Here is a 13,193-nt window from a genome sequence, read left to right as displayed (position 1 = left end):
TACATGATCATCTGAGACCCAGTCCCATATTAGTCTCCTACTTCTTTTTCTGTGTCTGCTGATGTCATCATCAGGTCATAAATATCAGCAGCTGTCTGATGACTGGTCAGTCAGACTCTTTTCTTCATTTTCTCTTTCTAAGATGACGTTTTCTCTGAGATGTGCCACATGTAAACTTATTGATTTGTCCAAAAAGACTGAAAGTTTAAAGCCACACCCCTGGAAGTCACGATGATCGTCAACGCCCCAAATGAAAGAGCCTTACAGGACAACAACATACTGACCATTCTGCTATTAGAGGGCCACAAGGTCATTAACGTCAAAACGGTTGAGCCCCTCAGGAGCATGAGAGTGTTCAGTAAATTTCATCAGTGCCAGAGTAGGTGTCATGACACCCACAGGCCTGTTCCTCTTCACATTTATTATGCATTTAATTAATGTTTTCCAACATTAAAGAACAAGGTCGCCTTTACATTAACTATATTTTATATTTACATACAAGTAAACTGAAAACACCAAATTAAAAAAAAAAAAAATTAATGTTAATTCAGTTGTTGGTTGTCATACAAAATCTGTATGAAGTGATCCATCCATCCATCCATACATACATATACCCATGCATCCATCCATATATACATGGATACATACATATATACATCCATCCATTCTTCCATCCATCCATCCATACATACATACATACATATATATATACATGGATACAGACATACATATATACATACATATATACATCCATCCATCCATACATCTACTTATTTCATGTTTTTCTCAGCAGCTGTGTACATACACTGAAAAGCATCAGAAACGATTACAAAGTTCACAGATTTGATCATTTATGTCTTTTACTCACTGGACAAATGTAGCCAGTGATCTCTCTGTGCCCTCCTTCAGTCCTCCTGGAGCCAACAGTCAATTTACAACACACACACACACATGCACACGCACGCACGCACACACACATGAATTTGCAGCCAGTTACTCCTCCCCTGTTGAATTAATCTTATTCTATCCAACTCTCCCTCTATATCCCCCCACCCCCACTCTTTATACTCTCCCTCCATTACAGTGTCTGTCTCAGCATAATGGCAAACAGCTCTAAGAGAATTAAGAAGGAGTCACTGCAGCACCATGGTTGTATATTACATAATCAATATGGTCTGCCCTAAAAGTGCAGACACTGTTCACTGTCATCCACACTGCTGCACACAACAAGCCATCCATCTGCTGAATAGACTATCTATCTATCTATCTATCTATCTATCTATCTATCTATCTATCTATCTATCTATCTATCTATCTATCTATCTATCTATCTATCTATCTATCCATCCATCCATCCATCCATCCATCCATCCATCCGTCCATCCATCTGACCCAACCGTGTCAATTGGTTGATCAGATCACCTGCCCCTGGTGTTCCCTGTCACTCCACACCTCCTTTGTTCCTCATCTCTTTCCAGTGTTCTCCTTGTGTCATATTCTACAGTTTGTGAGTTGTTTTTAGATTTTGGGAATTTCTTTCCTGCTTGTGGGAGCTGTAGTTTATTGTTTGGTCATTAAGAATATTGTAGCTTAACATTGTTAAAATCACAAAGGTTTCATCAGTGGAGTGATGGATGCAGATTAGTGTAAGAATATCAATAGAAAACCTTTGGAAACACACTACATTTTTGGCTGGACTGCAACAGCTGTCTGAGTGATCATAGTTCCACCACTGGTCAGCCAAATGCCATGTGACTGAGTTGCAGTTACCTATTGGCTGTTGCTCTTTCAAAAATGTGTGCTAACTGTTACAGCTGCAGTGTTGCCAACTTAACAAACTAGGCATATGTGGCACACCTAAAATAGGGTGACCACATTTAGGTGGTAAGATTCCTTTAATGAGTGTCACAGTTTTTTTTTGTTACTGTATATATTTATGTTTTCAATCAGAAGTTATATATTATCTTGAGGTGCTCCATTTAAATCGGAAATGGGGTGGTGGTGGAACGTCTGTGCTCTAATGAGTTGCTTCGGGAACGGTTAGGGGGCGCAACAGCTGCGTTTCCTCGGAGGCAATCTGGAAAGGAAACAAGACAAACTGTGTCCTCTGCTTTATACAGGTCAGTAAACGGTTAATGCACCATGAAATGTTACGTTATATTGACAGATATTACTAACGTGAGTGTCTGTCTGAAGTTTGTAATCTGTTTTAATGAGTTATTTATTTTTTAAATGACATTAAAAAGTGGAAAAGTTTTCCCGCGCGGACGCCATTTTGTGCCGAGCGCGACTGCAGTTTCACTAGTTAAAGTGGGAATAAGTGACAACTCTGGTACAGGATGTTTTTCCAGCTAGTTATGAGTGTTAACAATAAATATGTACATTTGTTAAAATTTAAATATTTATGTTTACAAATTTAATTTATCTTTGTTTATAAGCCTGTTTCCTGGTAATTGTAAGTTTGAAAAGCTAACACAAGCACTTTGTTTGGATACACATTTCAGAGTATTTAAAGGTGTTTTATACGCTGTAAAACTACACTACATGAAAATGGTGTTTTGAACCAGTTTATACTGTGAAATGGACAAAGACAATGTAATGTATTTACAGAAACTGTTTATTGGTATAAATTTAAATATGTGTTGATTAGGAAAGAGAAGATGAGAGAAAATGTATGTTATTGAGACTGAAGTAGTGATTTAAGCAAGAGAAAGGCTGAATTGGGAGAATGTGAAATTGAACTACGTAAAACCGAGATGAGGTAAAAAGATATGCATTGTGCTTGTGTGACTGTTGTGATACATGATGTTAAATAAATCATACTCAGTGGCAATCTGGAAAGGAAACAAGACGAACTGTGTTCTCATTCCTCTGCTTTACCTGCTTTATACCGGTTACATATTTGTTACTGTGGTCTCCTATCCCTGGTACCCGTAACACCTGGTTCATGACTGGACTGTGTACAGATGTTGACCGGGGGCTTGGGGCTACAACCTTTTATTATGGGCAGTTTTACAAGCTGCTGCTCGGAAGCTGCTCGGAAGCAGAGGAGCAGTATTACGCAGATTTTCATGAAATATGCTGAAGATATTTACTTGATTAAATGTATTTGACATTAATTTCATAAAAAGAGAAGCATTGAAACAGATGAAGCTATAAACCGTACCTGGGCAGGTAGATATAAACACTGATGCTTCCAATGTACTAAAGACAAATGACAAATAAAAAATTACATTTAACCACAGGGCTAAACATACATACTTATGTGAAATGAACATTGCTGTGTTTGTACAGTTTTACATTGTTAACAATGTAAGCAAGTGTTAACAGGTTTTCTGACCAGTGTAAAAGGGACCATGGTTTGAAGGGTCAGTTGTATTATTGTCCCCTCTGTTTAACTTATTTAAACTGTGATGCTGTCCCTGAATTCTGGAAATCTGAATTCCAGTAATTTCAACAGTTTATCCATGATCTACTGTTTTCAGTTTTAATTAACTAAAAGAAAAGGAGCCTGCCTGGTGACATTGGAAGTTTTCCCTGGCTACAGGTCTGTGTATTATATTGACTGTATAAAAATATGCTGTTTCCAATCTGGATGCAAGCAGAGCTGGTGGAGAATCTTGATCTGATGTTGAAGGACTTGAAACAATTGAGAACCACCTGTTTACCATAGGAGAAAACAGAGGGAGCTGGTGGAGCAGTGTCAGAGGCATTGTGGGGGCAAGGTGGGAACCTGGCCTCTTGCTCTGCAGAGAATTTATCAAGGGGCCTGTAAAGAAGAGAGCGAACAGGATCACATGCTGAAAGAAATGACTCTGGACCAGAGCCAGATGGATCTACTCTAGTTTGATCATGTGGCTGAGGATAGTGAAAGACCTGATGACCTCAGGTTCCTGATGATGTGTCTGTACTGAGTAGTGAAGGGTGTACCTCATAACCACCAGTTTATTTCTCTTTTTCATATAAATAAACTGGTGAATAGAAGAGATGGAACAGTGGCTTTATTCAGTATGTCTACTTTTAGAGGTATTCCTTTAAGACCTGCAGGGTTAAACTGGTGTATAGCTGAGATCCATAAAGACAGAGTGGTCATAAGCAGGTCTACATCCAGCAGGCAGTGAAACAGCTTTCTCAGGCTAATCTCTAATGGTGTTGAGCAGGCTGTGTGCTGCTGATCCAGACCTATTATCTAATTGCTACTGCAGCAACAGACTGGGCATAACACATCAATCTCTCCCTCCCTCCTCCTCTCTCGCCCTGCCTCCCATATCTGTTGTGTAATTTGTTTTTTCTCTGTCCATCACTCACTGCTTACTAAGGTTCTCTCTCTCTACACACAGTATAGTCCCTTTTTGCATCGCAAAGGTTTGTCTTTCCTTTTCTTCCTAAAGCAATTTTACTAATTTTTCGCATTAATATTTTCAGAATGCTTCCTCTGTTTTGAATCGGTTGGTGTCCACATGCACAAAGTGCCAAAACAACACATAGACAAATATACATATACTTTGACCACCTCTGTGAGTCAGTTATTAAAGTGCCCAGATACAGAACTTGTCGCAGCATTCTTTGTGCTATTGTCACTATTGAACTACTTGAATACAGGACAGCTCGAACCAAACCACAACCCTGTATATACAGTAACAGTTTGACCTCTACGATGCTGTATGTTTTTCATCCATCCAGCTGAGTTTTACTGTGATAACAGTGGACAAGAAAACCAGTACAAAGGTCAAATTGTTAGTTTACAATAAGAATTATATATTAGTCTATGAATACTGGGTCTGGCCTGTCTAGAAAACTCAAACAGAGCTTATTTTCATACTTACTTTCCCTCAGGGCCTTCTAGGCCTTCAGAGATGGTCAAACACATCAGCATTTTAAATGGAATGTTTAATCTCTTTCATTCAATATTTGTTCTCTTCTAATTCTAATTTTAGCCTCATTTTCTATCAGGTTTTCTTCAGAAAGTAAAGGGTTTGTGTCCTAAAACTATCAAAATAAAGTTATCCAATCAGATTTTTAAAAATTGTTTTTACCTGGCTCACTCATTGGTTAGGATATCATCATTCTGTGATATGATCTCGTTAATTCAGAAAAACAGAACAGGAATTTATTTTTCTCATGAAAACTTTTCTCAGAATTTGAGATAATGATCTTGTTAATTCAGTAGTCCAGATGATGAGCCTAGAAAGGTTAGCAACACTGAGGCTGGAAAGTATAGGATTCTACTTTGTAACTAGAGTGTGTCGTTGTCAGTTAATGGTAAATATTTTTAATAGAAGTGACTTTTAGATAGTTGTCCTGCATACTGCTCATTTGATATGTTCAGTTCAGAAGAATAATCCTAAAATGTGTTCAGCCAGGAAGGAGAAAGGTGAAGATGTCCATACAGAGACCAGAGACTTCCAGCACAGGAAAGAGGCAGCACAAAGTCATGAGACAGAACAGGCTCTGAGTTTAGGAGAGGACTGCTGCTACTACTGTCATGAAAAGGTATGTTTCTGGTCAATATTTCTGACATTGGTGTAGTACACAGCTGAATTGTACACTGAGTTTTTCTCGGCTCTGCTTGCCTATCTATAAAAGTTACTGCATGCCACTGTTTTTTGTATACAGTATGTATAATTTGCTTATGGGTGAATTATGTCCTTGATTTGTGCCTTTATTTATGCCCCACTGTTGTAATTGAACTATGGACGTTATGTGCCAGGCTGTATTCACATTGGCAGTGACGTGCAGCTTTTGCTGCATTATGCTCCATCAGTGCATATGTGCTATGATGGGATGATTCTTCCTCAGTTCATATTGATAACACATTCATTTTCTGTTGTAAAATACAGCAAAGCTTGGATTTTTTACACTGAGCAAATCATATCTGGCATCAGAAATGGCTTTAGCTGAAATCACAAATTGGTCACTTGAATAAATCCCCCATAAAAATAATGGGTGTAAAAAACCACCCACCTCTCCAGTTGATCTACTATATGACCACACAAGCTGGAAAAATAGTGTCCGCCAGCACCATGTCCTGCATTGTGAGTTTCACGAGTTTCTTTTCTCTGGCAAAGGGTCAAGAGCACCAGATCCGACTGTACAATCAGCTGATTAAACACATGAATATTAACCACTAAAATCAACATAAAACAGGAAAATATACACTGGAATTAAAGTAAACCAGTGGTCTAAATATATCAGCTTCACTTTCTGCCTTTCAGTCACACAGACATTTTTAGCAGCCATTCAAATCACCAGAGAGACATGCACAGTGTGTTTGTCCCCTCTATTCAAAGTGTTGTGAAACCTATTTATTGTAGTTCTTCAGCCATGTGGACAGGCAGCATCTGTGGCCTGGCTGCAAGGCTCCCTGAGTGCATTCCACCCACAATGTGCTTATAGCATTGTACAAGACTGAGAGGAACAAATGACATTACTGTTGTTACTTTTTACATCTTGGTTTATTGACGTTGAGCATACTGTATTTCAGCAAACAGGAAGTGCACGGTTTTTTACCTTCAACCCAGACACAGGTTTCCATTCATTTTAATGATATATTTTAAGATATGAGAATTAACTTATAGAGACATGATAACTGCAGTCTCTGATATGCAGTGTCATATCATTGAAACAAATTGAAAACAAAGGCTGTGAGGAGAGCTGGAGGAACTCATTCCAAATCAGCATGCTTTGACAGACGACACATTATTAGTAATGAATTGCATTGTGTGTGTGTGTGTCTGTGTGTGTGTGCGTGTGCGTGTGTGTATGTGTGTGTCATCATGGTAAAAGAAGTGGTTAGTACTTTGGCAGGTGTTTATATGTCTGTCTGTCTGTCTGTGGACAGATTTTGTCACTGCGATGGCATGACAACCATTAAAGCTACAATCACAAAACTTTACAGGTGTGTAGTTTATATCAAAATGAAGGCTGAGTTTGAAGCCCATGAGTACTGAGTACTTATGTAATGATGAAGTGATGACTACTGAGTACTCATGTAATAAGTTAGTAATAACTACTGAGTCCTTATGTAACAATGTAATTAAGACTACTGAGTACTGATGATTCTTCACATCAACACATGGACAGGTGTAGCAGCTGCTGTGATTGTTGTTCTCCTAATTGAAAAGGGACAAATTAAGCATATATGAAGCATGTTGCTCACTTGAGTTTTCAGTTGATCCAGAGCAAGGTTTTAATTTATGTATGGAAAACCTCTTCTTCAGTTTTCAGTTCTGAATGTTATCTCTTCTAGGTACAACAAAAGTGTAGTAAACATAATTTAAAGTGTGAACAAGTTTAGGTTAAAAGTTAATTGCAGCAACGAACAAAACAATCTAACCTCAAATTCATTTAGTTACTGTTCAGGAGGTTTTCACCAATCAGTCATATCACAAGATCTTCATTAGCACAGTTTTTCTCTTTCAGTTTTTCTTTTTCACGGTATTTATGAACGGTGGGGGTTCAGTTCATTTTTTTCCAGCACTTGAATAATCTATTGTCACCTCTAAGATTGAGGTTCACAGTTCATTGCTCAACTTAGGAAAAGCACTTGACAAAACTACTACCACAGAGTCCACTTTGTAAATTGTAAATGGACTGCACTTACAGCACCAGTGAAGTGTTTTGACACACCCTCTAATTCAATGTTTGTTCTTCATTTCTATTATTATGAAAAATGCTGAGGGCATCAGAACTATGAAAGAACACGTATGGAATTATGTGGTAAACAAAGAGTGTAGACAGAGCAAAATGTTTCATATCTTACATTCTTCAAAGTCATGCTAAACTAAAATCTAAAATCACAGAGCTGCTAGCATGGCTGTAAGCTCCTTTATGTCTGTATTCTGTTCTCTTTTCATTACTGCTCTGCAAACATAGAAACTATTCAAAGACTTTTTATTTTAATCTTATTGTCTTTTTAGGGTGAATTTGTAACGTCGTGTTTATTAATGTGCACTGTCGCTGTTAAATAAACCAGTAAATATATAAACACATCTAGTTTGAATGACTCATTCTGACAATTCTCTTTTTGACAACTGGAATTTTTTATTTACATAAAGTGCATCCAAACCATGAATGCCAAAACAACTGTCATAATCATAATCTAATCATAATCAATTATAGGCATGGAGGTGCTTGTTTGCCCAGTAAACACTTATATTTCAAGCAAAACCAGTCCTCAGTGTAGTTGGGAGTTCAGGACGTAGAGCTGGTTGTGCTCTAATCCTTCATATGATCCCAAACTGCCCCCATTGTATCATCGGTGTGTGAATGATAGAGAAGCACTATATGCATAAAATGAATGGGTGAATGTGGCTTATAGTGTTAACCTGTGATGTGGTTGACAAGACTTGAAAAGTGCTGTATCAGTGCAGTCTGTTAAGATCATTGTTTCACTGCTTGTGTGTGTTTTGATGTGAGATCATTATCAGCTGTAGGTCACTGGCTTGTTTGTGTCCCAACAATTCAATTCACATAAATAATTACTTTTTACCTACTGAACTAGGGGACAGTTGGAGAAACACCCAATGAAAGTGCCTGAGAACTGAAGAGGTACACGAGGAGTTTGTTAGATGTAAGTAACATCTCTCCATCCAATTATAACACCACCACTAACTACAGCCTCATAAATTAAGATGACACCACTCTGAAACAGTGTCAACAAAACTGAGCATAAGAAGCTCTATAAAGGTACCATTAATGACAGGGCTGTTCAATAGAATCATGAATACACAGTATATATGCACTTTGGCTGCTGTCATTTTGAGAAATCAATAAATAAATCAAGCAATAATACAAAGATCTACAATTTAGCTGGTATGAACAGTGCAAGTTGTCATCAGTTTGAAAACATAGTTGAGGTCCAGTCGCTTTGCAATTCCCTGCTCAGGCGTCCGAGGAAATTCTGATCTGAGGCCTGCTTATCCTCATCTGTGGAGAGAGAGAAACAAAGAAAGAATTATTGACATGACCAAACCTTCAATGTGCTCACACACCACTGAACACTGATCTTCTGTGTTTCTGCAGAGATGCACTGACCGGCAGGTTGGATGACAAGTCTCTGTGGGGTAAGGCCTGACTGCCATGAGAAAATGGAGTATTATTCCCTGTTTGCGATGGTGAGTAAATGCTCACTGATGGGCTGGACTGTGTGTCGTCAGTATCCAAAGAAGGCTGATTCAGCTGGTAGACAGGTACAGGTTGTCCATCTGATTCTTCATGTGTGAATGAAGGGTTTCTGTACTCTCCTGAAAATAGTATGCAGTGGTCATTACTACATTATAACAATAGTACTCAGTAGTTATAACTACATTATTACTTGATAGTTAGTTAGTTTGTTTATTGTCCCAGAGGGGAAATTCATTTTCACAGATCTGTACAGAGAAACGCCAACATATGCACATTACATATCATCAAATAACACAACAGTAAACCTGACACATCATCTCATATGTTAGTTGAGACAGTACCCTCAGCGATTAGCTTTATTTAGAGCTGCTATGGCTGTGGGTATGCGACGACGAGAAAAGACAAGGCGAGTTGTGACGTCCTGTACAGATTCTGTGTTGTCGCAGCAGAGCATGCGCCAAGGAGAGCTCATGACTCAAAAGTCATTACTACAAAATTACATAAGAACTTTGAAGTTATTACTGTAGTATTAATACATCACATACAGTTATTATGAAAGTACTCGGAAGTCATTACTACATTATTACATGAGTACTCAGTAGTTATTACTTGATTAATAATATTTACTCATAACTATAGTATCAGAGTACTCATTTGTCATTATTGTTACATGAGTACTCCGTAGTTATTACTACATTATTACTATATGTGTACTCAGTGGTTATTAATTTAGTTACTAATTGATTACAATAGTATGACTATATTATTGTGAGTACTCAGTAGTCATTACTACATTACATGAATAATGAGTGGGTATATGATTACATGAGCACTCAGTAGTTATTACTACATTATTATATGAGTACTCAGAAGTCATAACTAGATTATTACATGAGTAGACAATATTTAATACTACATTATTACATGAATACTCATTGATTAACTCTGTCATATTACTACATTATTATATGATTACTCATTAGTTATTACTATATTAAGTTCATTATACTAAATAACTTACCAATATTATATGTGTCAGTTGAGCTGTCAGATCTGGACCATTCAAAGTCCTCATTCAGCCATTGGTTCACCTGCATCTCTCTGAAATCCCTTCTCCTGCAGATAAAGAGGAAACTTTTCATCATTTTCAGCTTTCATTACAAAAATTAAAATATATTCTCCTTCACCATGTCACTGATGACAGCGCAGTTTAGGTGACATTATTATTTAAGTCTATCTGTATTCATTTTTTCTTCATATCTAGTAACATGTAGAAAAGCCATGTTTGAAATTTTCTTAAGAACCGCTCATTCAAAAAACGTCGCAGTTGACACTGCTCTTCCTCAGGTTGCCAGAAAAACATCCGCCAAGTTTGAAGTGGATCAAATTAGTGATTACCGAGAAAAATAGAAGGAAGGACAGACGGACAGAGATTCCTCCTTTTATAGTTATATATTTGGATTATTATTGTACAAAACTGATCACACTCTCCTTGACCAGGGCAGCCTCCTGGAGCTAGTCCTGGGAGGGCCCGACTGGGCCTTGGCCCATGGGACCTGGTTGGGCATGAACATATAGCCTGCTCCCTGTGGGCCCACCACCTGCAGGGATAGACGTTGGGTCATGGTGCAATGTAGGCTGGGTGGGTGGCCAATTCAGAGGCCTTGGTATGTCGATCCCAGACTTAGTAGACTAGCTATAGGTATGAGGAATTTCACCTCTCTGATGGGGAAGGAATCAGAGTTGGTATGGGAGATGGAACGGCAACAGCTAGATTTAGTTGGACTGGCTCTGGAACTAAACTCCTGGAGAGGGAACCAAACTTCCAGAGTTTTGTAGGGTGTGTGGGCATACGCTGAGTGCTGCTGTGTTGGGCTTCTCCCCAGAGAACAACAGGGTTGCTTCTATGTGACTGGAAGTCACTAAGGGGAAGGCTCTGACTGTTGTCTGTGCTTATGCACCGAACAGCAGTTAGGAGTACCTGGCTTCCTTGGAGTCTCTGGGTGGGGACTGGAGAACCCAAGTGGTGCTTTGCTGTTGGCCATATCACCGTGTTCAAGCATAAGGTGGTTCATAAGTGCACTTGGTACCAGAACACCTTAGACCTAAGATCAGTAATCGACTTTGTGGTTGTATCATCTGATCTGCAGCCACATGTCTTGGACACCCAGATGAAGAGACAAGCAGAGCTGTCAACTGATCACCACCTGGTGGTGAATTGGACAGCATGGTAGAGGAGGTGGCCGGACAAACCTGGCAAACTCAAACAAGTAGTGAGGGTAGACTGTGGTGGTGGTTCCCATTTACAAAAAATGGCAATGCAATGCAGATTGACGGTCGAGAATGAGTCGGCTCTTTTAAGTGAACGATGGGAGCTGACCTAAAGAGGCAGACAGCACCCCCTCCTCAAAGGATTAAACAACTACAGAGCAATTATCTATCTTGTTCAGTGTTCAGAGACTCATAATAAAATTTGCATTGTTCACACTAAAAACCTGTATAGGCCTACTTTTCTCCACACAGAAAATTCACAGGAATCAATAAAGAACCAGATCGATAAGCAGCATCAATAATGGCATTCGTATCAATAAAATCTTATCAATTCTCATCCCCACTTGAGAGATCATATATCTCATTACAGGAAGGGCTGGGAAAGGTTTTTGGGAAGAGGGACGTCTGGTCTACTTTGCTTGACCTGTTTTCGCCAAGACCCGAACTCGGATAAGTGGAAGAAAATGGATGCATGGATGCATGAAAGCTGATATTTTAAACTGCTTTTCTCACTGCATCACCTGGATAGATTTTGTAGTGACAGATTATAATAACCTAATAGGAGGAGTTGATTGTTTACATATCGTACAAATAAAGCCTGACTGACTTGGTTATGTCCCTAATTTCTCAGAAAGAAAAGTTATACTTTTGCATAACCAGCAATCTAAAGAACCATGCAAGACAGATCTGAAGTACTAATTGGCTAACAGCTTTCAGTGCTCTCCTACTATGCCTAGTAACATCACATTTTATACGAACAGCGAATAATGTCAAAGTACAGCTTACTTGTGTTTGTTGATCAGCACGTATGCAGTCAAGGCTACCACAGTCACCAACAGGCAAATAAGGGTCACACTTAACCCGGCATAGAAAGGAGTCCTCTGTATAGGGAATCTACAGTCGTTGCCCAGGTACCAGGTGGAATTTAGAGTTTGACACCTTGAACAGAAGAGGGAGAAAGATGTTAAAAAAAAGTGAACTGCTGTGCTCAACACGTACGAGTGATGGTAATTTCATCATATGCCTCCTCGAGGATTGTACGTATCAAGCCTGATTTAAACATTTTCCTAGCAAGGAAGTAGTTAAAGGCAGAAATACAGAGAAGGGAAAACCTGTCTGATGTCTGCCATAGTAGGCAAAACCAAACTAGACAGAGCTTTTGTCAATCTGTGAGTGCAAGGCTGTGGTATTTCCTGGAAGCAGTACATGCCAGTGAATACAATGGTACATATTGAACTTGATATACAAGAGATCACTTTGCTTATTTCTTTGCAGTACTAGATGTAAAGTAGGTGCAGAAATGCTGTTGTTTATTTTTCAGCTTATTACGCAAAAGAGTTCATCAGTTTTTAAAAACATCAAAGTGACAACACAGTTAGCTTACTCGCAAAGAGGTCCAGTGAACCTGTACAATCTGCAGATTCCCTTATTGAAGCATCTTTTAGGACGTGAATGTAGACTGTCGCATACAGTCACACATGTGAGAACTCCATCAACATGCACAATTTCGTAGTGGTCAGCAACATCATCATCTTCCGCCGACCTTTTACATACAGCTGGAGAGAAAAACAATTCCAAGGTTAATACAAACTTTACCACATCTCTGATCTGATTCCTTAAATACTCAATTCAAGCAACATGATTCACTATTTGGAGAAGCTGGCTATTTATATTAGCAGGCTGGTATGTGTACCTGAAGTGGTCATCGAGTGTATATTTCAATGAACAACACACACAAGAAGTAACAAAGCGAATTGGATCATGTGAGAAACTTTAAGATTTCTAAAACTTGTTGC

General features: G+C 38.7%; 1 protein-coding gene across 1 annotated transcript in view; it reads right to left on the bottom strand.

Moving 5' to 3' along the window:
- Window positions 1-8,018: 8,018 nt before the first annotated feature.
- The window catches only part of LOC111667934 (uncharacterized), a 9,234-nt gene continuing 4,059 nt past the window's right edge, over window positions 8,019-13,193 (bottom strand). Inside the window, exons 8-12 of the mRNA XM_023423799.2 lie at window positions 12,782-12,953; window positions 12,184-12,336; window positions 10,148-10,242; window positions 9,037-9,245; window positions 8,019-8,928 (exon numbers count right to left, since the gene is read on the bottom strand). Coding sequence (XP_023279567.2) covers window positions 8,884-8,928; window positions 9,037-9,245; window positions 10,148-10,242; window positions 12,184-12,336; window positions 12,782-12,953 — 674 coding nt within the window. The 3' untranslated portion in view covers window positions 8,019-8,883. The remainder of the gene's footprint in view (window positions 8,929-9,036; window positions 9,246-10,147; window positions 10,243-12,183; window positions 12,337-12,781; window positions 12,954-13,193) is intronic.

The sequence above is a fragment of the Seriola lalandi genome, unplaced genomic scaffold, assembly GCF_002814215.2.
Source record: "Seriola lalandi dorsalis isolate HSWRI2012SDOR001 ecotype SW California unplaced genomic scaffold, Sedor1 jcf7180002054694, whole genome shotgun sequence".
In the NCBI taxonomy this organism is placed as follows: Eukaryota; Metazoa; Chordata; class Actinopteri; order Carangiformes; family Carangidae; genus Seriola; species Seriola lalandi.
The sequence above is the reverse complement of the archived record's forward strand: the minus strand, read 5'-3'. Positions and strand labels throughout refer to the sequence as shown.